The sequence below is a fragment of the Gorilla gorilla genome, chromosome 5 (assembly GCF_029281585.2).
Source record: "Gorilla gorilla gorilla isolate KB3781 chromosome 5, NHGRI_mGorGor1-v2.1_pri, whole genome shotgun sequence".
Taxonomy (NCBI): Eukaryota; Metazoa; Chordata; class Mammalia; order Primates; family Hominidae; genus Gorilla; species Gorilla gorilla.
In genome coordinates, this window is record NC_073229.2 from 67,628,290 (window position 1) to 67,655,700 (window position 27,411).

The window sequence follows — 27,411 nt, forward strand, 5'->3', positions numbered from 1 at the left end:
GACCCAGGAAAGTGTGCTTTACTAAGTTCTTCAGGTGATTCTTGAGTACATTAAAGGTTGAGAAGCACTGTCTTAGGGTGTGGAGGAATGAAGCTAGACTGGCTGAGCTCTGTCATTGACTAACCATATAATCATCAGAAAGTTACTTACCTTCTCTGGACCTCTGTTTCTTCTGCTATGTAAAAGATTTGTTGTGAAGATAAAACTTTTAGTACTTTGAAAGTGCACAGAACTTAATAAAACTCAGTAAACACCATTACTATTATTGCAATCATGGTTGTTGCTATTTTTTGATCTTACCATCTTCAGCATGTTGCTGGCTGGTGGAACTACTCTTCTCCTGAGGGCGTTGTGTATATTAACGATCTCTTCTTGTACATTTGGCAAGTCGGTGACGAGCTTATTAAATTGGTCTCTAGCTGATTTCTTCTGTTACCAGAAAAATATTAATTAGTGTTACTTCTTTTAAGTAGAATTTGTCACATATATTTTGCAGACCTATAGGTAATGCAAATTTATAGTTTATATTAAACAGTGATTTATAGCATTTTTGAATTTATGATGTCTCATTATATTGGATTCCATTTCTCCAGTACTAATTTTGAGGATTTCTCAACGTCAAGCTGACATCACATTAGTCTTCAGAAAAATGCACTTGTTTTCCTGTTATTAGGGTTTTTCCAGGTTCATACTTTGGACCATGTTGAAGCACTTTTTGTTGGGCAATAAGATCCACAAAGGGAGATATCTTAAAATCACACCTGTTACTTACTTCTCTGGCTTATTCTCCACACCTCCCACCCTGCAACAACTGTACTCTCTGCTTCCCAAATAAACTACTTCCACTTGAACGCTTGTCTAGAGGTGTGTGTCTGGGAGAACCCAAACTAAGAGATTCATTATTGAGGACAAAGTTGCAAGTGTTATTAACACAAATTCTATGTCTTCTTACTGTTCATATGAGAAAACATCAATGCTCTCAAGTGTATGTGTGAGAGAGTATAACATAGAATTCAAATTCAGCCTATAATCTTGAATTTGTGACTGTTCTTTTCATTTATTTATTTTTTATTCTGAAACTCACTAAGAAGAAAAATACATGACCAAAGTATTTAGGTATTTAGGTTAGCATTAATCGCTATAAAGAGAATCTTTGTGTGTGTGTGTGTGTGTGTGTGATATCACATGTACTTCATACCTTTTTTAAAAAATGTGGCAGAACTAATGTACTATAATGTGAGGGGTGTCTGTTGCTTCCTTAACTACCACATGACCATCAGCACAATTTATGAATGAATACGATCTAGCATCATAACTTAAACAATATATAGAAGTATTCACTGTCATTTATATCAACAGTTTAGGGTATGGGGAGAAAACTTAAATATGGAATTCAGAAGACTCCTCTAGAGACTGTCTCTGTGGACATACTCACATGATGTCACTTTTTTCTCACATTGCAAGTCATGCTGATTTGGACTAGAGGAGAGGCTGCGGACCCACATGATTCCACATACTATTTCCAGATTACAACTCTCCTTGCTCCTCTGAAAACCTCTGCTGCAGGGAAACTCATGACATTTTCCTCTCACACCTCATTCCTGAACATTTATTTAACATCCTATCGTGGATTTTTTTCTTACTTCCTCTCATTCCTGGAAATTGGGTTTCCTGAAATGAATTCATCTTTTCCACCCAGATTTCTGAAGTCAACTCAAAGGACTTCAACATCCACATGGATGAATCCAACCCTTTGATGTCTCAGGCCCTTAAAATCTTCCTCCTTTAGACTTCTCCTTCAGTCCTCTTTATCCTCACTTTAATGGTCACCTACTATATCTCATGATCATCCCAAAACACCATACCTCCCAAATCACCTGGTCAAGCATTTCCCTGCCTGATTGGAATTTCCTGTTCTTCCAAGTTGCCACGATCAGCCATTCTGACTGTTCTTCAATATAATCGAGCCTTCTAACTCATTCTTCATTTTCTCTACTAGCCCTCTCTTGTCTTTCCTTTCATCTCTATCTGTGTTCTCTAATTTCACAACTCTCCTTTTGCAATATTGAATCTTTTGTCTGCACACCATCATCTAGAAATGCCCACCTAAAACATCCCAACTTTGGATGAGACTGACAATTCTCCTGCCTGTTCTATCAGCTGAGCATTGCCAGAAAAATGTCTCACAAAACAAAACAACACATATCTGCATGACCCCAAATCAGTAAGATTGACCTCAAATAGTTCCTTAACTCTGCTAATCAATTCTAATGAATTGTTTTATTAACTCACTCTGTCACTCTCCACGTTATTGTAGAACTTTTGCAATCTCCCCTATTCACAACTACCTTCTCTCAACAGAATGTGAAATATTCATCTTCTCTCAGTAAAGAGAAGCCATCAGAGGGCAGCTGCTTCAACTGTCTCACCCAGTCTGTCAATCTACCTGTATCTGTCCCCTTTCTTTCCTCCTCTTCTGTGGTACAAGTGAATGGGTCATTCTTTCTAATCTTTCTAAGGCTCAATTCTCCAACAGTGTTATTTAGTCCATTCTCTTCTACCGTTCCCCCAAATCTTACATTATTTACTTTTCATTTTGTTTGCTGTCAGCCACTCTTTCTTTTTGGCCCTTCCCAGCAGTGTTTATTTATGATTATGCAGCTTATATCTCTTTTTTTTTGAGAAGAAGTCTCACTCTGCTGCCAGGCTGGAGTGCAGTAGCACGATCTTGGCTCACTGCAGCCTCTACTTCGCAGGCTCAAGCGATTCTCCTGCCTCAGCCCCCCAGTAGCTAGGATTACAGGTGTGCACCACCATGACTGGCTACATGCTGCTTATTTCTTAAAACAGATAAACAAGCAACCATCTCTTCATTTACGTCACTTTCCCATTCAACTATTGTTCTCTTTCTCTACTCTCTTTCCCTATCAATATTCTGGAAAATATTGCCAACTCTGGCTGTCTACAGTTGCCCAAGTAATAGAGCCTTGCATTTACCTCCCTCCATTTTTTTCAATAATATGTTCTCTATTCTAGGTGAACCACCTGCTCTGCTGCTTAGGCATTAGGCAATGTCTGGAGAAATTTGAGGTTGTCGTGATGGGCATGATAGGGGGAGAGTGCTCCTGCCATTTTGTGAATAGAGGGCAAGGATGCTGCTGCTAAATTCCTGCAAGGCCCAGGACAGCCCTCACTACAACAAATAATTATGCCATACAAAATGGCAATAAGGTTGAAGTTGGGAAACCCTACATTAAAAATACTCCTATTAAAATCTGTGACAAGCTCAATTTGCATATGCAATATTGTTTTAATGACTTTATTCTACTTGGTTTATTGGCAGCTGACTCCTTTGACTAAACTTTCAGTGTAGAAATACTCTTTCTTTTGGTGTAAGGAACAAACACTCTCTTTATTTTTCTCTTTCCTTTCTTTGCTTCTTTCACCTGGACTGATTGTGGCTACTGCCTAGCTTTCAGCTGGCCTCCCAGAATCCACTAATGCTTTACTATGTCTCTAATCCCTCTCCCACTCCGTGATCCATTCTTTCATAATGCGTTCTCCAGTCATCATTCGGAGTAAAAATTTTAAAACACAGACACAATGGATTCACTTTACTGTTAGAAGTCTTCAACAGTTTACCATTCATAAAAAGAGGAACTAAAATCTTTAACAAGGCCTTTGAATACTCTGTTTATTCTCAGCCTCTATTTAGGATATGTGCCCTTATCTCTGATTTTTTGTTTTTTTTTTTTTTTTGGTTATCTGAATGTGCCAGTTTCCTTCCTGCCATGGAATATTTGCCCATGCCTGTACCTTTGATAGTACACCTTGTTAACTTGCAAAGCCAACTTATTCTTCAGATTGCAGGTATACCTTGTGCTCAGATAAGTCTCTAATTAACTCAGAGACGATTCAGCCTGCCTGTTACCTGATCACAACTCTCTATAGTTTTCCTTAAAAAAACTTTTTGTGTAACATCTACCAGATTGTCATGCAAAACTACCTATATAAAAAGTAAAAATAATTTCTGTTAAATTAGACACCTAATATCCCAAAAAACACTGCCACTGGTGGAAGTTTAAAATACGATTCAGGTCTGGTGGTTTCTATTTGCTTTCTACCTGGAGTCTGAAAAAAGAAAGCATAATACTACTTTTGTTGGCAAATTGGAACACATTATTTACTTTAACTCGGACTCATGTTTAAAGTTTATGTAATAAATTTGTGTTGGGGGCTAAATTTATCTTCTTGTTTAAATTTAAAATTCTTAAGCCTTTATTTTATGACCAAACTATCTATAAAATGTATGAAAATATTCTAATAATTCTCATTATAGAGCATAAACCTATTGTTTTATCAATGCCTTCTACTTTTTCTTTTGTATTCTTGGTCAAAACGGATTGGGTATGGTTTCCCTTGGACGGGTAGGGTTCTACTTATCTGCTCTTTGCTCTGGACTTTTAACTAGTGATACTAATTTCTTCTTTCACATGACAATCTGGGCCAGGCTGTTTCCCAGAACTTGGCCTAAGTGGTCTAAACAGCCTAGTACTAGGTCTTGATGGCAAATATAGGTTTCTGACTGTTTGCCCTTTTCCCATTCCTCTGGAATGGTGGCTATACTTCAGGTTAGCTTTTTTCTTATTATGAAGCATGAAGGTCACCCTTCCTCACTGGGGAAGTAAAATGGTCAGAGAATCAGAGGGAAGGAAGAAGTCTTATTCAGGACTCTAATTCAGGATGCTAATTCCAGCTTACTGGAGGATTACTGGGCATTAAACAAGAGCTCCACCTAGTCTCTCTCTGGGGAAGAAGAGTGAGTAATAGGAACCAAATACCAAACCAACACCCTAATAGCCTAATGCATATGGATTTTCTTTCCACAATAAAACTAAATGCCTTTTATTTCTTACTTCTCTACCTGGCCTATGAAAATATAAAAACCACTCATTTTCTATACCAAAGTTATTTACTTCAGTTTGTCACAAAATTTTGGGTAAAATAAAATATATATTATTTTCTTTATATCATTGAAGTTATTTAAAGGTGAATATTATTGGCTGATCATAAAATATTATATCACTGAGTGTTCTACTTCTGTTTTGTGACTGTTAAAGTTATTGTTTTTAATTATTAGTGAGATTATTGTTTTTAATTATTAGTGAGATTATGGTAGCCAATGGAATTCAAACTGCTAATCAGCTCCTCACGTCGCTCTTTGTGCTGTTGGCACCTTTCCATTTTATATTTAATTTTGATGCTTTAAATTCTTGTTATAGTAAAAAATTATATAGCTAATCTGCATTCTCAGTTTTTTTCCTGTGTTATTCAGAGAGGCCACAGTGAAATAGATACGGACCCACAGAGCTAACTGATTAAGTATAATTTCAGGCCCTGCCATGTCCTAGTCCTCAGATATTGGCCATATTACTCAACTTTACTATTCTTTGGATCTCTCCTTTATAAAATGGTATTAAGATGAGTACTTGCCTAACAGGGCTATTGTGAAAACAAAGTGAGTAATGGGTGTAGTGGCCTCACAACAGTGCCTCTAACATGGTGAATTGTATTAAAGTGTTAGCTCTTATCTTTATTTAGAAAGTAATTATGAAACATCCAACCCTCACATACTTTCATGGACAACATAGGCAGTAAGCAAGCAGCAGCAACCAAAAACAAGAGGTGTTTAATTTCCATCCCTGAAAGAAAAATAACACAATTTTAGATTATTCTCAATTCATGAGATAACATCTTGTAATAAACTTTATTTAAACCACTTTTACATGTGTTTGCATTTTTTTTTCTAAAAGAAACCTTTAGGATCTGAACAAGGTTTAATGTGTTAGTCATTGGGACCCAGATAGAAAGGCAGGACTGTTGTTTGAAGGATAGTAGAATCTCAAAAATATAAATTGTTTTAATCCCTGGACCTTTGAATATGTTATATTGTATGACACAAGGGAATTAAGGTAGCAGATGGAATTCAAACTGCTAATCAGCTAACATTAAAGTAGGGAGATTATCCTGGAATACCTAGGTGGACCCAATGTAATCACAAGAGTATTTAATGTTGAAGAGGAAGTCAAAAGAGTCAATGTCAGTGATGAGCATGAGACAGACTTGACCAGTCATGCTGAATTTGAAGACAGAGGAAGATACTCCAAGCTAAGGAATATGGATAGCCTCTGGAAGTAGGAAAAGGTAAGGAAACAGATTCTCCCCATACAGTTTCCCTGTTGACATTCTGATTTTAGCCTAGGAAGACCTATTTGAATTTCTGACCTCCAGAACAGTAGAATAATAAACCTGTATTTATTTTAGAACATTCAATTTATGATAACTTGTTATAGTAGCAAGAGGAAACTAATATAAGAACACAGAAAGATTCTATTTAAACTCTCCGTCAGCTACAAAGAAGAGGAGTAACTTGCTACTACTAATTTATGTAAGTGACTTAGTGATATTCCATAATATCTGATCACCTTGCTAAGCATGGTTGTCATTATGAGTCAGACAAATCAGAGCTAATGTACCTTCTCTTTTATTTTTAGTTAATAAAGCTAGCTAACTCTAGGATATTAATAAGTATAGATTATTGAATTTGGTTGGCACCTTCTTTTCACCATCTGCCAAGTTTATTTCTAAATTAATCCTGCTGTGTGAGAAGCAAAAAAGGCTAACAGTTTGGTTCTCATTTTACAAAAGCAAGCACTTTTACAGAGCAAGTTAACAAATTTGTGCAGAATAATACAGGGCAGACAATTAATCGTGCTTTTTCACCCAATGATGTAGTTTACCATTGCTCCCACGCTTCCCCTGCTGACTGCCAGACATGCTCAATATGAGAAGAACTCTCCAAATCAATTCTTTCAGAGAACATACACATGTAAACAATCTCACCTTTATCACTCTTTTTCATCTATTTCCTTTCCTTTCTTTCTCCCTCCAAATGTTCACATAGACTCACATTTCAAGATTTATCGTAATACGGTGACACAGATGATGAAATGTCCCTTTCTCTTTCTAATGCTCAAAAAATCTAGTAAAGCAGATAATATTAACCCAGAGGTAACTGAAACAAAAAAAGTAAATAAAATAAAAGGGAGATTCTGAGGGGAGGGGCTTCAAGAAAGATAGCTGACTACGCATCTGGTACTTGCGTTCTCCACAAAAAAGAACCAAAATAAGGAGTAGATAATTAAACTTCAAATAGACCATCTAGTATTCAACAGATAAGTGACATGAAACATCTAAAGCAAAAAAGGAGAGAAAAACAAGGCAGTCTGCTCAGTTGGGGCTGACTGGGAGCCTGGAAAGGCTCCTTAACGCATGGAAAGGGTAAGTGAGTGACCCCCCTCATGCACATTTTCATCATAGACTTCTGCTTCCTAGCCATTGGGATGCTTCTAGACCCTCACAGACCCCTCTAGGCTACCAAAGAGTTGCCTGGAGACTGCCCAAAGGCACAGTTCCAGAGGAGAGTTCACAGTGGGTCCCACGGGTTTCACACACCCTTGAGTGCTAGACAGCTACAGAAGGGTCCTTTATTGAGAGCCTATTCCCAACCAGGCTGCATCCTGCACAGGGCCCCAGCAGTCCTTGCATATCCACATCTCTGGAGCCACATTGACATTTCCCACCTGAAGTGTCTGCTGCACCTAGCTGCTGCTGCCAGAGATGATATATTTAACAAGTGCTGAAAGAAAAAAAAAAAAAAGAAACATCCACCTGTGGATACTACAACCAAGAAAGTTATTCTTCATAAATGAAAGATTAAAAAAAAGTTTTTTCCAGACAAGCAAAAGCTAAGGGAATTTACTACCATTAGACTGGCCTTACCAGTAATGCTTAAAGGAGCCCTACACATGGAAGTGAAAAGATATCTACCATCATGAAAACACACAAAAGTATTAAACCCACTGGTAGAGCAAACACAAATAAGGAAGAACAAAAACTCAAATGTTATCACTACATAAAACTACCTAACCACCATGATAAACAATAAGAGAAAAAGGAAACAAAAAATATACAAAACAGCCAGAAATCAACTAACAAAATGACATATCAATAATAACATTGAATGTAAATGGATTAAATTTTCCACTTAAAAAATACAGAGTGGCTGAATGGATTAAAATATGACCCAACTGTATTCTATCTAGAAGAAACTCATCTCACCTGTAAAGACAGATACAGACTGAAAGTAAAGGGATATCAAAATATATTTCATGCAAATGGAAACCAAAACCAAGCAGGAATAGCTGTAGTTTACCTTATAGCTATAAGACAAAACAGACTTTAAGTTCAAAACAGCAAAAGCAGACAAAGAAGGTCATTATGTAATGAAAAAGGGATCAATTCAGCAAGAGAATGTAGCAATTCTAAATGTATGCAACCAACAATGGAGCACCTAGATATATAAAGCAAATATGATTATATCTAAAGGGAGAGATAAACTCCAATGCTATAATAGTGGGGACTTCAACACCCCACTCTCAGCATTAGACAGATCATCTATATAGAAATTAACAAAGAAACATTGGATTTAAATTGGATATTAAACCAAAGGAACCTAACAGACATTTATAGAACATTTTATCCAACAGCTACAAAGTGCACATTCCTCTCATCAGCACATGAAACATTCTCTAGGATGGACCATATGTTACAAAACAAAACAAGCCTCAACAAATTTTTAAAAATTGAAATGATGTCAAGTATCTTCTCTAACTACAGTGAAATAAAACTAGAAATCAATAACAAGAGGAACTTTGGAAACTGTAAAAAATGTGGAAATTAAACAACAGACTCCTGAATGACCACTGGGTCAAGGAAGAAATTAAGGAGTAAATCAAACAATTTTTTAAACAAATAAAAATTGAAACACAGCATACCAAAACCTATGGGGATACAGCAAAAGCAGTGCTAAAAGGCAAGTTTATACTGACAAACAACTACCTCAAACAAAAGAAAGATTTTAAATAAACAATCTAATAATGCATCTCAAGAACTAAATGAAAATAAGGACAAATCAAACCCAAAACTGGCAGAAGAAATCACAAAGTTTAGAGCAGAACTAGACAAAATAGAGACTTTAAAAAATATACAAAGGATAAAAAAAATGTTGATTTTTTGAAAATATAAACAAGACCAATAGGCCGAGTAACCAAGATAAAAAAGAGAAGACCCGAATAAACAAAATCAGAAAAACAAAAGATATTACAATTGTCACTAGAGAAATACAGAAGACCACAAGACAATCATGGATAACTATATACTAACAATTGAAAATTTTAGAGAAAATGAATAAATTCCTGGAGACATACAACCTACCAAGATTGAATCAGAAAGAAATAGAAACCAGAGCTGACCAATAATGAATAATGACACTGAATTATAATAAAAACTCTACCAATAAGAAAAGTCCAGGATCAGATGATTTCACTGCTGAATTCTACTGAATTTTCAAAGATGAACTAACACCTATTCTTCTCAAACAATTCCAAAAAAATTCAAGGAAAGTAAAGTTGCCCTAATTCATTCTAAAAGGCTGGCATTACTCCGATACCAAAACCAGACAAGGATGCAACAAAGAAGAAATCTATAGGCCAATATCCCTGATGAACATAGATGCAAAGTTCCTTAACAAAATACTAACAAACCAAATCCAACAGCACATGTAAGATATAATGCACCATGATCATTATAGCAGTGGGATTTATAGCAGGGATGCAAGGATGGTTCAACATATGCAAATCAATAAATGTGACATATCACATTAACAAAATAAAGGAAAAGAACCATATGGTAATCTCAACAGACTCCTTAAAAGCATTTGATAAAATTTAACATCTCTTCCTGACAAAAAACTCTCAACAAACTAAGAATTGAAAGAACCTAGCTCGGCCAGGCACGGTAACTCATGCCTGTAGTTCCAGCACTTTGGGAGGCTGAGGTGGGCAAATCACTTGAGGTCATGAATTCAAGACCAGCCTGTGCAACATGGTGAAACCTCGTCTCTACTAAAAATACAAAATATTAGCAAGGCATGGTGGCATGCACCTATAGTCCTAGCTACTCAGGAGGTTGAGGTGGGAGAATCACTTGAACCCAGGAGGCAGAGGTTGCAGTTAGCCAAGATCACGCCATTGCACTCAAGCCTGGGCAACAGAGCAAGACTCCATCAAAAAAAAAAAAATAACATAACTCAACATAATAAAGGCCATATATGACAAATCCACATCTAACATCACACTAAATGGAGAAAAGCTGAATGTCTTTTCTCTAAGGCCTAAAACAAGACAACATTGCCCATGTTCAGCACTCTTATTTAACATAGTGCTGGGAAGTTCTAGCCAGAGAAATCATGTGAGAGAAAGAAATAAAAGGCATTCAAATTGGGAAAGAGAAAGGCAAATTGTCACTCTTTGCAGATGATATGATCTTATGTCTAGAAAACCTAAAGACTCCACCAAATTCTTAGATCTGATAAGTAAGTTAAATAACTTTACAAGATACAAAATCAACATGCAAAAATCAGTAGTGTTTCAAAGAAAATACCTAAAGATAAATTGTACCAAAGAGGTGAAAAACTTCTACAAGGAAAACTGAAAAACTCTTATGAAAGAAATTGAAAAGGACACAAAAATTATGGGATCTAATTAATTCTAATAGAAGACTTTTGAAAATATATAATATTACTGATATTAGAAAAATATATATATACACACACACAATCTGCATATTTTACATATAGATTTTTTTGTCAAAAGTGTGTGAAAAAATTCATTGTTTTATGATATAAGATATTTGATATAATGCTAAATCTAGGTAAATTAATCCCAGAACTTATTTTCTGTGCAAGTATTAAAAGCATCCAGAAGACAACTTATTATGATCTCTTGAGAATGATTATGGGATAATCGGTATCACCTGGGATTATGGTTACTTTGCATGTTGGCATATCCAGTGAATTCTGGTTGATCAAAGTTTAGGGCAACTATGCTAAGGGAAACTGCTAAGAAAGGACCTTAGATTTTTCAGTCCATGCTTTGGCTTGAGGTCAATGAATAGGTAAAATGCATACACTCAAAGTTACACCTTCTCAGAGAAAAGAAGCTACAAAAAAAAAAAAAAAAAACTGGAGGGTCATTTTTGTTTGCTTGAGGTCTAAAAGAGTCACTTGGGGTGACTGAGTCAAAATACAAGGGTAAAAGTTAATAATTCAACATCAGAAGTAAATTAAGCATTTTAGAATGAGGATTGAATACAGGAAATTATGAAGGTATCTCTGTTGCCCCAGAATTATAATAGTACAGATTTTGGGCCTTGGGATAATTCCCGGACATATGGGTCAAAATCAGGTAAAGCTGAAGGGATGGAAAACTGCAGGAAATAGAGCATTTGGCAAATAGCAAATCCTGCTGATGTAAGAAAGATGCAGACCTAAAGATTAGAATTGTAGAGCATGGCTCAGAGCTGGAACAGAGGTTGTGAGGGTGAAAATATAAATGGGCCCAGGGTAAAAGACCCTGTAGATCCAGACTGAGATACTAAGCCCTAGTCCAACCTCTGGGACTTATCTTATCCCAATGTTCCAATGGGATAAATTATTCTCTACCGCCTGGAAGATTGCAAATCTAGGAACTAAGTAGGCCATTTCAACCAAGGAATTACACAGCTGCTTGAACTTAGGTAAAGGTAGCTCTTCTGAACAGAAGTATTACAGAAGAAGAAGAAGCATTACTTCATTGGCTTTAGCATCAATTCCTTCTTAACACAATTATTTTATACACAAACGGCAATCTTAAGCCAATACTCTTAAAATATTTCCAGATAATAATACCAGCAACTTGATACATTATTTAAATGTATTTCTTTACCCTTTAGTTTCAGATTGTGTTTCTTGTTGACAAATTTGTAGATCATAAACAACTAAAAGTTAATATTTTGTGAGAGGAAAGATCAAAGATGAGGGAAAAGACTGAGGACAACTGGGTACTGCCCTATGGCATGCCCGGGGGAATGCACTCTCATAGATTCAATTGTTAGACCATGACCTTCTCAGAAAGCACTTACATGAAGAACAGTCCCTTCCTTGCCTTAACCAAAGAATTAACTCTACAAAGAATTAACATGAACTCTACAAGAAATACATCTTCTTTTTAATCTTCCTCACCTCGGTGAATCTGTTATTTGTTTAAAAAAGTTACTGAGGTATAACTTACATACAACACAGCATGCAAGTCTTAAGTGTATAGTTTGATTGATTTACAACTATGTATATGCTAGTGTAACCACTACCAAAAGCAATATATAGATGATTTCCAACACCCAGGAAGGTCCCTTGCACCCCTTTCAGTCTGAAGCCCTCAAGAGTAAAACCTATCTTGATACAACTAGGATTAGTTTTATCAGTTGTTAAACTTTGAATAAGTGAAATATCTATTTTTAATGTCTAACCTTTTTCACTACTCATTATTATACTTATGAGATTCATCCACGTTGCATGTGAAGAAGTTTGTATTTGTTAATAACTGCAGAGTATTCCATGGTATACACACAGTATAATTAATTTAATCATTCTATTATTTATAAGAATTTTGATTATTTTCAGTTTGGAACTATTATAAATAAAACTATGAACATTTTCTCTGTACCTCTTTTAGTAAACACTGTTGTTATTCACTGTGTGTGTGTACGTGTGTGTGTGTGTATGTGTTTGGATATATATCCCAGAGTGGGATTATTGGGCTGTATGGTATACACATGTTTTCCTTTGGTAGGTATTGTCAAATATTTTTCCAAATGAGTTTTATCAAATCATACTTCCATCAGCTTCATACCCTCACCTATTATTTGTATTCTCAGCTTTTTTCAATTTTATCTATTATGTTTGTGTAATACTATTTCATTGCAGTTTTTAATTTGTATTTGTTTAATAACAAGATATTGAGCTTATTTACATGTGCTTATCAGCCACTTTGATCCCATCTTTTCTGTAATCTCTGTTGAATGTTTTTTCCATGGTTGTAATTAGGTTGGCTCTTTTTCTTATTCGCTTGTATGAATTCTCTACATGTCCTTGATAGGGCAATTGTCAAATGTTTTACAAATACGTTCCCTTAGTCTGTGGCTTATTATTTGAACTATCTTAGTTGTAGCTTTTGTTAAACAAAAGTTTCTAATTCAAATAAATCTAGCTAATTTTTATCTTCTTATGTTAGTGCTTTTGCATGTGTTGGCGTGTGTGTGTTCTATTTGAGAAATTTTGGTTATCCAAAAGTAATGAGTCATAAAGGCATTTTCTTCTATAAGATAGATTTAACATTGAAAAGATATTGGAGAACAAAGCTGTAGGATTTACAATACCAAGTATTAAAACTCACTATAATGCTGAAGTCATTAAGACAGAGTACTAGTAACACAAATACAGATAAATGGACCAATGGCATATTATGTAATACAGAAACAAATTCACATACATAGTCATCTGATTTATGACAAAGTCTCAAATGCAATTGAGTGGGGAAAGGATGATCATTTTTATAAAAGAGATGAGGTCAATGGAATATCTAATAGAGAAAAGATAAGGATTCTGATAACTACCATCCACTAAAAACAAAAATTATTTTCCCTTGAGTTATAGATTTAAATGTGAGTACCATCTTATTTTTACAAATCTAAATGTGCAAACTATCATATTTGTAAGACATAAATACCAGCTATTTGATGATTATCTGATATTATTTGAAGTGTGCAGTCATATTTCTTCCAAATTCTCTTGTCTAATGTTTTTCTCTCATTATAGTCAATTTGATCCATTGCATTATATGTAAAAGGTCTTTGTGAAAACAAAAGGAAGGTGGTTGGTGGTTGCTTTGGTATATATTACTAAAGGTAAGATTTCCATAAGCAGTTTTGGAGAGAATAATTCAGAGAGTACAAAGCATTAATGGGATTGAGATAGAGAGTGGAAAGGGAGTGAGGGAGCAGGAAGGGCCCAAAGGGAAGTTGTTGAGGAAGGCTGAGGTGGGGCACAAAAGGTGTGTAATTTACAAGTCCAAGACCTAGCATGAAGACCCTGGAGACTTGAAGCAAGGGTGGAGACTGGCAGATGGAAAGACTGCAGAAAGAAGTTTGGACAGCTTAAAATCCTGCCCGCTGGGGCCCACCACTGAGTTCTCAATTTCTCCTTCATGCTGTCTTGGTTCTGATAGAGGCTGCCTTACAGTCTTTGTAAAATAAATATTTTATTGCCATTATCCATTAAATGTCTAGCAACTCCCCAAAACAAAATGTCAAGTTATAAAAGAGACAGAGGACCACTACCTGTTTGACTATGGCCCCTTATTACTGGCTAGTTCTTTTGGCAGCATTTTCAATATTTTGTGAAATAAAAGATGCCTACCTTGTCATTTTCAGATCTATATAACCCTATGGTAATTGTCCCTACATGAAAAAATGTTTCTTCTAAGCCCTCCCCAAGAAGTTCATAAGAATGAACTCAACATGTAATATTACTTTGTATTTGCATAGTATATCTTAGCTTATAAACCCCTTTATTAAAAGCATGGAGATAACTAACATTTACTTTTAGATAACAATAGCATTAGAATAAAACTTTGCATGTAATCTCATTTAACATTATAACAATGCTTTTGGGTAGTCACTTATGAATCTTATTTTCAAATAAAGAAACTGACAAAGATATTATATAACTTACCCAAGTCCACACAGCCTTTAAATTTGTGTCCTGATAAGAACCCAGCCTTTCTCTATGTAGTGTATTTGTGCTTTTAAATGACAGTCCACAGGGGAGATTTGTTCAATGAGGCAGTCAGTACAAGGTAAATGCCTATAACAGATCAAGGGATTTACGGTGGACACCAGGCACGAATACATGATAATCAGAACAAATCTAGAGTCTGTGAAGATTACAAATCATGATTGTGGAGACATTTCTAGTTTGTAACCCAGGCAACATCATCAATGGAACTCATCAATTTTAAACTTTTACCCTGGGAACAAACTGCAAAGATTAGTTGCATGATTCAGCAGAGCCACAATCAGATAACAAAGGTCACTGTAAGGGAAAATGACTTGCTGGTCCAGAAACTTCTCAACTTTATTAAATTCATTCAGTAATTATTTATTGAGGTCTTAAGATGATTTATGCTCTCTTCTAGACGCTGAGGATACATAGAATCACCAAACATATAAACTACACAATCTTATGGAGTTTGGTAACTGTTCTATAATGTGTCACATACTTGGAGAGGCTCTGGGAATGAAAAGATAAATAGTCCATTTTCCTAAGAACTTCCTGGTTAAAAGGAAAACTTCTGCAATTTGGAAGAATTCTAATAAAGATTTGTCCAGAAACAATGTGGAAGCAACTAACTACCTTGAGAGGTCTAGAAATACTGAACACTAAATTGTAAAACACTAAAAATTCCAGAAATCATTTGAGTCACATGATGAGAAATATCACAGGACACTTAGAACAAAGAAATAAATATCACACAGACAGAAATCACATATGAGAATAGAAAATTTGCTCTGAAACTAGCTGTAATCAGATGTTTTTGAATTGTCTTATTATTCTGAAAAGTTGGGAAATGTTTGTATATGTGAGTGCATGGCCGCTTATATTGAAGTCATAGCTTGCTGGCATCTTTTTAAAATTATGAATTAAGTCTTTGCTCTTTGTAAGAAAGAAGACATTATTATTTAATAAAAAATATTTTTCTTGTATCTTGCTTAAGAAAGGGCAATTGAATATCTAAAAGGAAAGAGTAAAAATAAGGTAAGAATTGTGTAGTCATAAGTTATTTTGTGTTAGTTCTGGGGTGACGGTTAGGAAATAAAAATTAAAAGAAAGATCAGAGTCTCTTAAGATAGAACTTTCTGGTCTTGCTAAAGTATATAATGAATGTCCAGAAAACCATCTGCAGGAAAGGAGAACTAAACATCACTAAAAATTGCTCACCTATACCTAGAAGAATTTCTTTTTTGGTTGAGGGAGATGGTGTTAATCTAAAAACATAGAAAAGCTTATCTGTAAACTCTTTCATAGATAAGATGAATTATCTTTAGCTTAACTTTAATTGGCTTTAAAGAATTTTACATGATCTTGAAATTAACACTTCCAAATTATTGAGCAACTTTCTCCAACAAACTACATGTAAAAAGAAAGCTGCAAAAGAATGCTATTACTTCACCAAACCAGCATGGTTTATATATTAGAAATGTATAATTGTCATTTATTTCTTGCTAAACTGCTGTTTATAAAGGAGAGTGTTGATTCAACATCAAGTCAAGTGTTTATGGAAACTTAATTGCTCTGGTTTTATCTGTTGGTCCTGGCAATTCCTGGCATTGCTCTACCCAACACAATGCTGTCTGTATTTATAGCACTGATGTCTTCATATAGAGTTGCTATCCAGCTTCAAATATGGTTTTAAAAGAATTTGGGAAGTGTTGGAAAGCAAAGAATAACTTGATTTGCATGTGAGTCCCAAACATGGGTGCCAGTTGGCTGTTTCTGTTCATAAATTTCCTATTTTCATAGATTGTTCTCTTTCTGTTTAAGCTTTTTAGTATAGTAGGAAACTATCTACAATAACTTTTTTCCCTAAAATAATAATCTGACACATTTATCTAGCATATCATAACATGATAGAATATTTCTAACTGGATTATCCCAGAAAAATCTTGAGAGATAGATAAAGGCTAATGTGTTTACAATCACGTCATGTTTGTCTGAATATATCCATTTTATAAAGAACCTTTAAATCATATTTACTCAGAGATTGGCTAACAAAAATTTTAGAAAGCCCAAATATATAATACATATTGAAGGAAGCATTCATGTGTTAAATGTGATTTTAAAATCATATTTGTAAAATAATTTTGCATATATTCTGGCTGTGGCTTTATTCTAATTATCCACTGGACACAGACATCCTCTCCTTTCCCTTCACTTTCTCCATGACTGAAGTCTTACCTACAACAATCCCATTTGTGTCTCATTGCTTCTTCATACCACTCAGTAAAATTGTGCTTATGCTTCAAAGTCCTATATGTTGCAAGGGCTCAATGACTCCAGACTTGCTCAGAAACTCAGGCCAAAAAGTACTCTAGACTTAAACAAATTCAGACTTATGTTGCACATGAAATAAAGCCAAAGTCAGTTTCTGAATTTGAATTTTAAGAACCCTGGGAGATTAATGGCCCTTTGAAATTTTCCCCCTCTTCTTCTACAATTTATAGCTTTCATAATCAGAATGAAAGTCAATATACATTTATCCTTCTATTCAACTTTGTTTTAGTTGTCTACTTCTGATAATAAATAATCCCAAGGCTCAATGATTTAAAGCAATAAATGTGGTCTCTTGGTTTCTGGGAATCAGTAATTCAAGGATGGCTTGACTGAGCACATTTGGTTTATGGTGCCTCATTGATTGCAATCAGTTGTCAGTTGAGGCTGCAGACATTTATATCTCTGATGGCTTTCCTGCTTCCAAATTGATTTACTTATATGACTTGCAAGTTGGTACTGTTTGTTGGTGGGAAGCCCTAGTTGCTCTCCAGATTGGCCTTTCCACAGGGCTTCTGATTATCCTTATAACTTGACAGTCACGTACCCCTGAGCAAATGATGCAAGAACACAGGAGAGGCTGCAATGCCTTTTATGACATAGAGTGAGAAGTCACACACTTTAATATTCTATTGTTCACAGAGTCTAGCTCTAATTCGATTAACAAGAAGACCACACAAGAGCATAACTACCAGGAGGCAAGGATTATTGAAGCTATCCTGGAAGTTGCCATCATACACTCCTACCCCTAACCTCTTTTTAACTTTAAATTCAGTTTTTTCTACGGCCCACTTGAGGAAAGTCTTGTGATTCCTCTCAAGTTATCAGAAAGATGTCAGTATAAAGCTGGAAGTACGAAAACAGTATCCTTTCTTTCCCAGGAGTAAAAGTGTTTAAAAATCATGCCAAAAATGTAAATGGAAAAGGAAGGTACTATGGTCTAAATGTTGGTGTCCCCTCAAAGTTTATATGTTGGAACCTAATACCTAACGTGATTGTGTTAAGAGTTAGGGCCTTTTGGGAAAGACTAAGTCAAAAGGGCTCCATTCCCTTCAATCTCGTTTATAATGGGACTAATCCCACGGGTACTAAACCCAAACAAGGTTGAAGGGAGTGCCTGTGCCGTTTTTGCCATGAGAGGATGCAGCTAGAAGGTGCCATCTATAAGGAACAGGTCCCTTATCAGACTTTAAATCTAACAGCTCTTTGATCTTGGACTTCCCAGCCTACAGAACTGTGAGAAATAAATTTTTGTTTTTTATATATTGCCCAGTCTAAGGTATTTTTATTATCACAGGCGAAACAGACTAAGAAAGAAAGATAGACAAATAAATTGCACTGTCACAAAAACAAACTTCCTAAACAATACCAAGTCTGGCAATCACATGGATCTTTCTCAAAAATGACTGTAGAGATTTAGATACAGTTAATTTGGAATTTGTGTCAGCTAGGATGCCAACACAAAAAGATGACATACTCAAACTGGGTAATTGAGGGAGAGTTTAATGATGGAAATTTCCAAAGTTGAGGGTAGGGTGTAATAATACCAGTACGGACAATAGAGTAACCAGTAGTGGTAAATTTGTCACTCCTAGCCTGAATGGGTGAGAGAAAGCAGGAGTTATTGTAGGTTGGAAAGTGAGGGAGCTGTGTGGAAAGGGCTGCCTTGCAAGAAGCTGTGGCTTCAGGTATTGCAACACAGCTAGCCCATAGAACTTCTTCAGGTTGGGAAGTAAGTAAATACATACCTTGGACTTTGGCCAAAACTGACTCAAAGTCAAGGTCAAGAGAGCCTGTTAATACAGACAATTATGTAAATTTATATGACTTAATTTCTAATCTTCAGTTTCTTGTGAGACTCACCCAAATTTACTTGAGTTGTTTAACTCTGTATATATAACAACATCCTTGAGTTATGAAGGATATTGTTTTCTGCTCCAAATTAATCCCCAAATTTTGCTTAGGGTTGTTTGTGTAGACTTTAGTTTGGGTTTCTAATAACAAAATCGGCCAGGTGTGGTGGCTCATGCCTGTAATCCCAGCACTTTTGGAGGCCGAGGTGGGCAGATGACCTGAGGTCAGCTGTTCGAGACCAGCCTGGCCAATCAATGTGGTGAAACTCCACCTCTACTAAAAATACAAAAATTAGCCTGGTGTGGTTGTGCGTGCCTGTAATCCCAGCTTCTCAGGAGGCTGAGGCAGGAGAATTGCTTGAACACAGGAGGCAGAGGTTGCAGTGAGCTGAGAGATCGCGCCATTGCACTCTAGCTTGGGGGATAAGAGGGAAACTCCATCTCAAAACAAAAACAAAAACAAAACAAACAAACAAACAAAAACAAAGAAAGAAAGGAAAAAAGTGTGTGTCTGTCTTCCTTCTAACATGCACTCATTATTCAAAAACATTGATTTAAGTGCCATCTCCATGCCAGGTGAGATATAAGATGATGAACACATAGTTTTGAACAAAATAATTGCCCTACTGGAACAGAGGTTACATTGTAATGATCACATGGCTTCAGGAAATAGACATAGTAATGAGGACAAAGTGATGGATGCTTCTAAAATGGTCACTCTACAGGGCAGTAATCCATGAATCTACTGAACATAAACTCAGCAAAAGTCAAAGCCAATTTTTTCTAAGTCCAACCCACCATACATTTGAAAAATATGTAGAAATACATTAGAAATCTGTAAACAGGTACACATTAAAAAGGGATAAGCCAAATGCTATCCCTCCCCCCTCCCCCCACCCCACAACAGGCCCCAGTGTGTGATGTTCCCCTTCCTGCGTCCATGTGTTCTCATTGTTCAATTCCCACCTATGAGTGAGAACATGTGGTGTTTGGTTTTTTGTCCTTGCGATAGTTTGCTGAGAGTGATGGTTTCCAGCTTCATCCATGTCCCTACAAAGGACATGAACTCATCATTTTTTATGGCTGCATAGTATTCCATGGTGTATATGTGCCACATTTTCTTAATCCAGTCTATCATTGTTGGACATTTGGGTTGGTTCCAAGTCTTTGCTATTGTGAATAGTGCCACAATAAACATATGTGTGCATGTCTCTTTATAGCAGAATGATTTATAATCCTTTGGGTATATACCTAGTAATGGGATGGCTGGGTCAAATGATATTTCTAGTTCTAGATCCCTAAGGAATTGCCACACTGACTTCCACAATGGTTGAACTAGTTTACAGTCCCACCAACAGTGTAAAAGTGTTCGTATTTCTCCACATCCTCTCCAGCACCTGTTGTTTCCTGACTTTTTAATGATCACCATTCTAACTGGTATGAGATGGTATCTCACTGTGGTTTTGTTTTGGATTTCTCTGATGGCTACTGATGATGAGCATTTTTTCATGTCTTTTGGCTGCATAAATGTCTTCTTTTGAGAAGTGTCTGTTCATATCCTTTGCCCACTTTTTGATGGGGTTGTTTGTTTTTTTCTCGTAAATTTGTTTGAGTTCATTGTAGATTCTGGATATTAGCCCTTTGTCCAATAAGTAGGTTGCAAAAATTTTCTCCCATTTTGTAGGTTGCCTGTTCACTCTGATGGTAGTTTCTTTTGCTGTGCAGAAGCTCTTTAGTTTAATTAGATCCCATTTGTCAATTTTGGCTTTTGTTGCCATTGCTTTTGGTGTTTTAGACATGAAGTCCTTGCCCATGCCTATGTCCTGAATGGTATTGCCTAGGTTTTCTTCTAGGGTTTTTTATGGTTTTAGGTCTAACATTTGAGTCTTTAATCCATCTTGAATTAATTTTTGTATAAGGTGTAAGGAAGGGATCCAGTTTCAGCTTTCTACATATGGCTAGCCAGTTTTCCCAGCATCATTTATTAAATAGGGAATCCTTTCCCCATTTCTTGTTTTTGTCAGGTTTGTCAAAGATCAGATATTGTAGATATGCGGCATTATTTCTGAGGGCTGTGTTCTGTTCCGTTGGTCTATATCTCTGTTTTGGTACCAGTATCATGCTGTTTTGGTTACTGTAGCCTTGCAGAATAGTTTGAAGTCAGGTAGCGTGATGCCTCCAGCTTTGTTCTTTTGGCTTAGGATTGGCTTGGCAATGCAGGCTCTTTTTTGGTTCCATATGAACTTTAAAGTAGTTTTTTCCAATTCTGTGAAGAAAGTCATTGGTAGCTTGATGGGGATGGCGTTGAATCTATAAATTACCTTGGGCAGTATGGCCATTTTCACGATATTGATTCTTCCTACCCATGAGCATGGAATGATAGCATTTGGAGATACACCTAATGTTAAATGATGAGTTACTTGGTGCAGCACACCAACATGGCACATGTGTACATACGTAACTAACCTGCACACTGTGCACATGTACCCTAAAACTTAAGTATAAAAAATAAAAATAAAAAATAAAATAAAATAAAAAGGTATAAGCCAGAAAAACCTAATTGTTCAAGGATATAACACAACTTTCCTTATTCCTATAAAGAAAATTTTTCCAAAATATGTGTCTGGAAGGAGTTAGGCAAAGAAACTCGTAAGTAAAATTGCAGATCTCAGGAAATATTGCTTAATTTTTAAAACTAAATGCCATTTAATTTGATTAATGATTAAATATTATGAATCAATATTTAACTTAGTCTTCATAAATTTTTAGTTTACACGTTGGCAGCCAGGTCCTAGCATAAAGCAACCACCCTAAAATTTCCTTATGTGTCCTCATGTTAGGCTATTTTTCCTACCTAGAGAATATAATACTTGAAATGGTTTCTCACTATGCACACTTGAACTTAATTTTGATAATTAAGAATGAAGTTTACATTATTCATCAACAAAATGGAGCAAAAGGAACAGAGTTATTTATAGAACTGGTTATATTAAATGTGAAGGATTATTATTTCTTTCAAGATTATGTATTGCTTATATTATTGGTGGTAAAATTTCTATCTTTAGTGAAATTATTAGCAATAGTAGATAAAATATTTAAAGTTTTTTTAAAGCTCAGTACCTATACTTAACAAAAATATAAACTTGACAACCCACTTGACCTCCAGATTTTATTTCTCCAGTTTCATTTCAGTGAATCAGAACCATAAAGCTGAGCTACTAATATATTTTAAGGAGTGTTAAACTGATAGACACAAGCAGACATCTGTGTATGACTGAAAATTCCTAATTAGTTGATTGGTTTAAATACATTTCTTAACCCACAGTTACTTTGATTTTCTTATTTTTAAATATAGAAAATAGGATATATGCTCTCCCGGTATTCTTCCTGAATTAATATACCATGTTGAATTTTAGTTTTCTCTGTCTTTCCAAAGTTAGAAAAAAAATAAACAAATGAGGAGGGAGACATTTTCAGTCAATAATAGAACCTTAGCAAGCCAGAAACCTAATGTAGTTATTACTATCAATGATAGATCTTCCTTCGGTAGCTATTGAATAGTAAATATGGCAATTCTGAATAATATTAGAACTAAAACAGTTATGTAGTTTCTTAAGGCAAGTACTGATGCCTAATGCTATAAAACATTTAGAAAAATAGACCCAATTGATTTCAGATAACTAAAAACACTCAGAAAAATCATGATTTTTTTCCTTTCATGTTCTTCCAGAGAAGTTCAAATCATAACTGATAATGTGCAAAGAGTAATGACATTTGATTTTGAATGTAAATGTTAGAAGTAACTTTCCTCCTGGGGTAGGGAAAACCACCATTTTTAAGGGTTGGTTGACTCAGTCCTTCCAGCCTGCCTTCAGGATATTATTTTATGAGGCCAGCATCATCCTGATACCAAAAACTTGGTAGAGATACAGCAACGACAACAAAAACTGCAGGCCAATATCCTTGATGAACATTGATTCAAATATCCTCAATAAAATACTGGCAAACCAAATCCAGCAGTGCATCAAAAAACTTATCCACCACGATCAAGCTGCCTTCATCTCCAGGATGCAAGTTTGGTCCAACATATGCAAATCAATAAATGTGACTCATCACATAAGCAGAATTAAAGACAAAAATCACATGACTATGTCAATAGAATGCAGAAAAGGCCTTTGTTAAAGAAAACCACATCCCATTCATGTTAAAAACTCTCAATAAACTAGGTATTGAAGGAACATATCTCAAAATAATAAGAGCCATATATGACGAACCCACAGCAAACATAATAACAAATGGGCAAAAGCTGGAAACATTTTCCTTGAAAACTGACACAAGACGAGGACGCCCTTTCACAACACTCCTATTCAACATATTATTGGAAATTATGGCCTGGGCAATCAGGCAAGAGAAGAAAATAAAGTGTATTCAAATAGGAATAGAGGAAGTCAAACTCTTTGTTTGCAGATGACACGATCCTATATACAGAAAACTCCATTGTCTCATCCCAGAAGATTCCTAAACTAATAAACAACTTAAACTTCAGCAAAGTCTCAGAATACAAATTCAATGTGCAAAAGTCAATAATATTCCTATATACCAACAAGAGGCAAGCAGAGGGCCAAATCATGAATGAACTCCCATTCACAATTGCTTCCTAGGAATATAGCTAACAAAGGAAGTGAAGGACTTCATCAAGGAGAACTACAAAATACTGCTCAAACAAATCAAAAAGGACACAAACAGATAGAAAAATATTCCATGCTCATGGATAGGAAGAATCGATGTTGTGAAAATGGATATACTGCCCAAAGTAATTTATAGAGTCAATGCTATTCCCATTAAACTATCATTGGCATTCTTCACAGAATTAGAACATTTTATTTTAAAATGTATGTAGAACCAAAGAAGACCCCAAATGGCCAAGAAAATTCTCAGCATAAAGAACAAAGCTGGAGGCATCACTCTGCCCAACTTCAAACTATACTGCAAGGCTACAGTAATCAAAACAGCATGGTACTGGTACAAGAACAGATACATAGACCAGTGGAACAGAATAGAGAACTCAGAAATAAGACCGCATACCTACAACCATCTGATCTTCGACAAACCTGACAAAAACAAGCAATGGGTAAGTATTTCTATTGAATAAATGGTGCTGGGAGAACTGGCTAGCCATATGTAGGAAATTGAAACTGGATCCTTTCCTTACACTTTATACAGAAATTAACTCAAGATGGATTAAAGACTTAAATGTCAAACCCCAAACTACAAAAACCCTAAAAAAAAATCTAGGCAATACCATTCTAGACATAGGCATGGGCAAAGATGTCATGACGAAAATGCCAAAAGCAATTTCAACAAAGCAAAAATTGACAAATGGGATCTAATTAAACTAAAGAGCTTCTGCACAGCAAAAGAAACTATCATCAGAGTGAACAGTCTACAGAATGGGAGAAAATTTTTTCAGTCTATTCATCTGACAAAGGTCTAATATCAAGAGAGTACAAGGAACTTAAACAAATTTGCAAGAAAAAAACACCACCAATAAAGGTGGGCAAAGGACATGAACAGATACTTCTCAAAAGAAGACATTCGTGCAGGCAACAACATATTAAAAGAAGCTGAACATCACTGATCATTAAAGAAATGCAAATCAAAACCACAATGAAATACCATCTCACTCCAGTCAGAATGGCTACTATTAAAAGTCAAAAAACAACAGTTGCTGATAAGGTTGCAGAGAGAAAGGAATGCTTTTACACTGTTGGTGGGAGTGTAAATTAGTTCAACAATTGTGGAAGACAGTGTGAAAATTCCTCAAAGACCTAGAGGCGGAAATACCATTTGACCCAGCAATTTCATTACTGGGTATACACTCAAACAAATATAAATATTCTATTATAAAGATACATGCACATGTGTGTTCACAGCAGCACTATTCTTAACAGCAAAGACATAAAATCAACTTAAATGCCCATCAATTATAGGCTGGGTAAAGAAAATACGATACATATACACCATGGAACACTATGTAGCCATAAAGAGGAACACGATTATGTCCTTTGCAGGGACATGGAAGGACTTGGAAACCATTATCCTTAACAAACTAACACAGGAACAGAAAACCAAACACTACATATTCTCACTTGTAAGTGGTTGCTGAATGATGAGAATGCATGGACACATGAGGGGGAACAACACACACTAGGGTCTGTCAGAAGGGAAGATAGGGGGAGGGAGAGCATCAGTAAGAATAGCTAACGGATGCTGGGCTTAAAACCTAGGTTATGGAATGATCTGTGCAGCAAACCACCATGGCACACATTCACCTATGTAACTAACCTGCACATGTACCATTGAAGTTAAAATAAAAGTTGAAGAAAAAAAGAATTATCTCACCAAGCTCTGTCCTGGTAGCTGCAAAGAAACTGGACTATGAATGCGTAAAGCTCTCACACACACACAGACACACACGAAATAACTTTCCAATTTTTTTTTGAATTTTAAGAAAATTTGAGCCCTTTAAAGCTTAGATCTTGCCTTTAGGCTTTTGCAGATTTATTTAAGATAAAGTCAATATAGGCCTACTCTCATAGTATGAACCTGATAGCCTACTACAAGCGATATGTTCAATGATTCTTTCTGGTCCAGAAATTCCAAGCAGGTCAGAAGGAGAGAGAGCAAATGGGTAGGAGTGAATCATGACATTGGATTTATATAGTCCCACAAATTACTCTCTCACAAGGTACTCTTTCTATTAGAATGGAATGTTTATGGACAATATAGATGAAAAGTCGTGGCCTTATATAAATTTGGGAGCCAATTTTTAAATTCAGACCACCAGCAGAAAGACAATATGTTCCATGTGATATTACTTTAAAATCACTTCCATCAACATGACCTGGAGAAAAACCTCAACAGTCAAACTAATAGTCAAAAATCTCTGATCTGGTAATCACAGTGCACAAATAAATAAAATGATGTATACAACTATCTACCAGAGTATGCTGTATATTATCCGAATATTTTTCAAAAGCAAGCAAAAACAAGGATGCTACCTTAGTCTCTCACAAAGGCATATGTTTAATTGTACCTGTTCCAGGTTCTGCTTCTTTACCTCTCACCTTGTCTGCTAAGGGGACGTTTTTCTCCACTAATATAAGAAGAGGAAGAATTTTCTTAATCCATTTACAATTCTTCCTTAATGCAGTTAAGAAAATGACAATATTCCTGTGTAATAGAAGATATTGTCATTTCCGTCTTATATACGAATGGAGTATGGTTCTGAGAAGCAATTTAAAATCTCAGAACTATAGAAATCCAGGCCCCATAGCTTCTGAGTCTAGATTTTTAAATAATACTGTCTTCTGCTTCACATCATTTTAAAACAGATGAGGTAAATGAAACAAAATTAAAAATGCCCTTTCTCTCTTGCATAGTTTTAGTGAGGGTGATATTTCTACTAATTCATAAATTGGTCACCAAGAACAAACAATGGGGTCAATCTTCAGCAAACTAGGAAGACATTTTGCACAGAGAAATAATTTTGTGGTGAAAACTCAGATGAAATAATGTGAACACGATTCAGAGTTCAATGTGTTTGATGTGGCTATATTAATGAAACATAGGTTGAGTAGCCCTTATCCAAAATGCTTGGGACCAGAAACGTTTGGGATTACAATTTTTTTTATTGTAAAATATTTGCATATACATAATGAGATATCCTGGGGATGGGACCCAAGTCTAAACATAAACTTATTCACATTTCATATCTACTTTACACATAGCCTGAAGATAATTTTATACAATATTTAAAAATAATTTTGTGCATGAACCAAGGTTTGTGTACATTGAACCATCAGAAAGAAAAGGCGTTACTATCTCAGCCACCTACTTGGACAATCAGTGGTTGCTTGGCAATGCCATTATTTCTGACTCTAAATATATATGCAATCTATAACCAATAATTTTCTTACAGTTATTCACACATAAATACTTAACAGAAAACAATTATGATATACCACTAATATAGTGAAAAATCATGTGTTTAGGCTAACTAAGCAGTAGAGTAGCATCACCAGAATACCTGTATCTGCTGTTAAACAGCAACAACAAACAACAGCAAGTTTTTAGTCTCCACCTACAATGTGTTTTGATTAAAAGCTTACTACACACTGTACTTTTTTAACTTCCTCTGTGTTTTCTCCCTCCCATGTTTTTTATCCTTTTCTTTACTTTTATTTTTATTTTTTTTGGTACAGAGTGAGTGTATATATTTATGGGGTACATGAGATATTTTGATACAGGCATACAGTGCATAATAATCACCTCAGGGCAAATGAAGTATCCATTACCCCAATTATTTATCCTTTCTTTGTGTTAAAAATCTAATTCTATTATTTTAGTAATTTTTAAATGTGTGATAAAATATTGTTGACTATAGTCACCTGT

General features: G+C 35.5%; 1 protein-coding gene across 3 annotated transcripts in view; it reads right to left on the reverse strand.

Moving 5' to 3' along the window:
* CRISP1 (cysteine rich secretory protein 1) overlaps positions 1–25,390 on the reverse strand; it is a 42,485-nt gene extending 17,095 nt beyond the window's left edge. For 2 of the 3 annotated variants that reach the window (XM_063707269.1, XM_004044171.4), the window contains exons 1-3: positions 14,729–14,835; positions 5,635–5,702; positions 301–429 (exon numbers count right to left, since the gene is read on the reverse strand). In XM_063707269.1, coding sequence (XP_063563339.1) covers positions 301–429; positions 5,635–5,700 — 195 coding nt within the window. In that variant the 5' untranslated portion in view covers positions 5,701–5,702; positions 14,729–14,835. Of the gene's footprint in view, positions 1–300; positions 430–5,634; positions 5,703–14,728; positions 14,836–25,302 lie in introns of those variants that run through there. The other variant, XM_063707268.1, reaches the window with a different exon arrangement.
* Between the last annotated feature and the right edge of the window lie 2,021 nt (positions 25,391–27,411).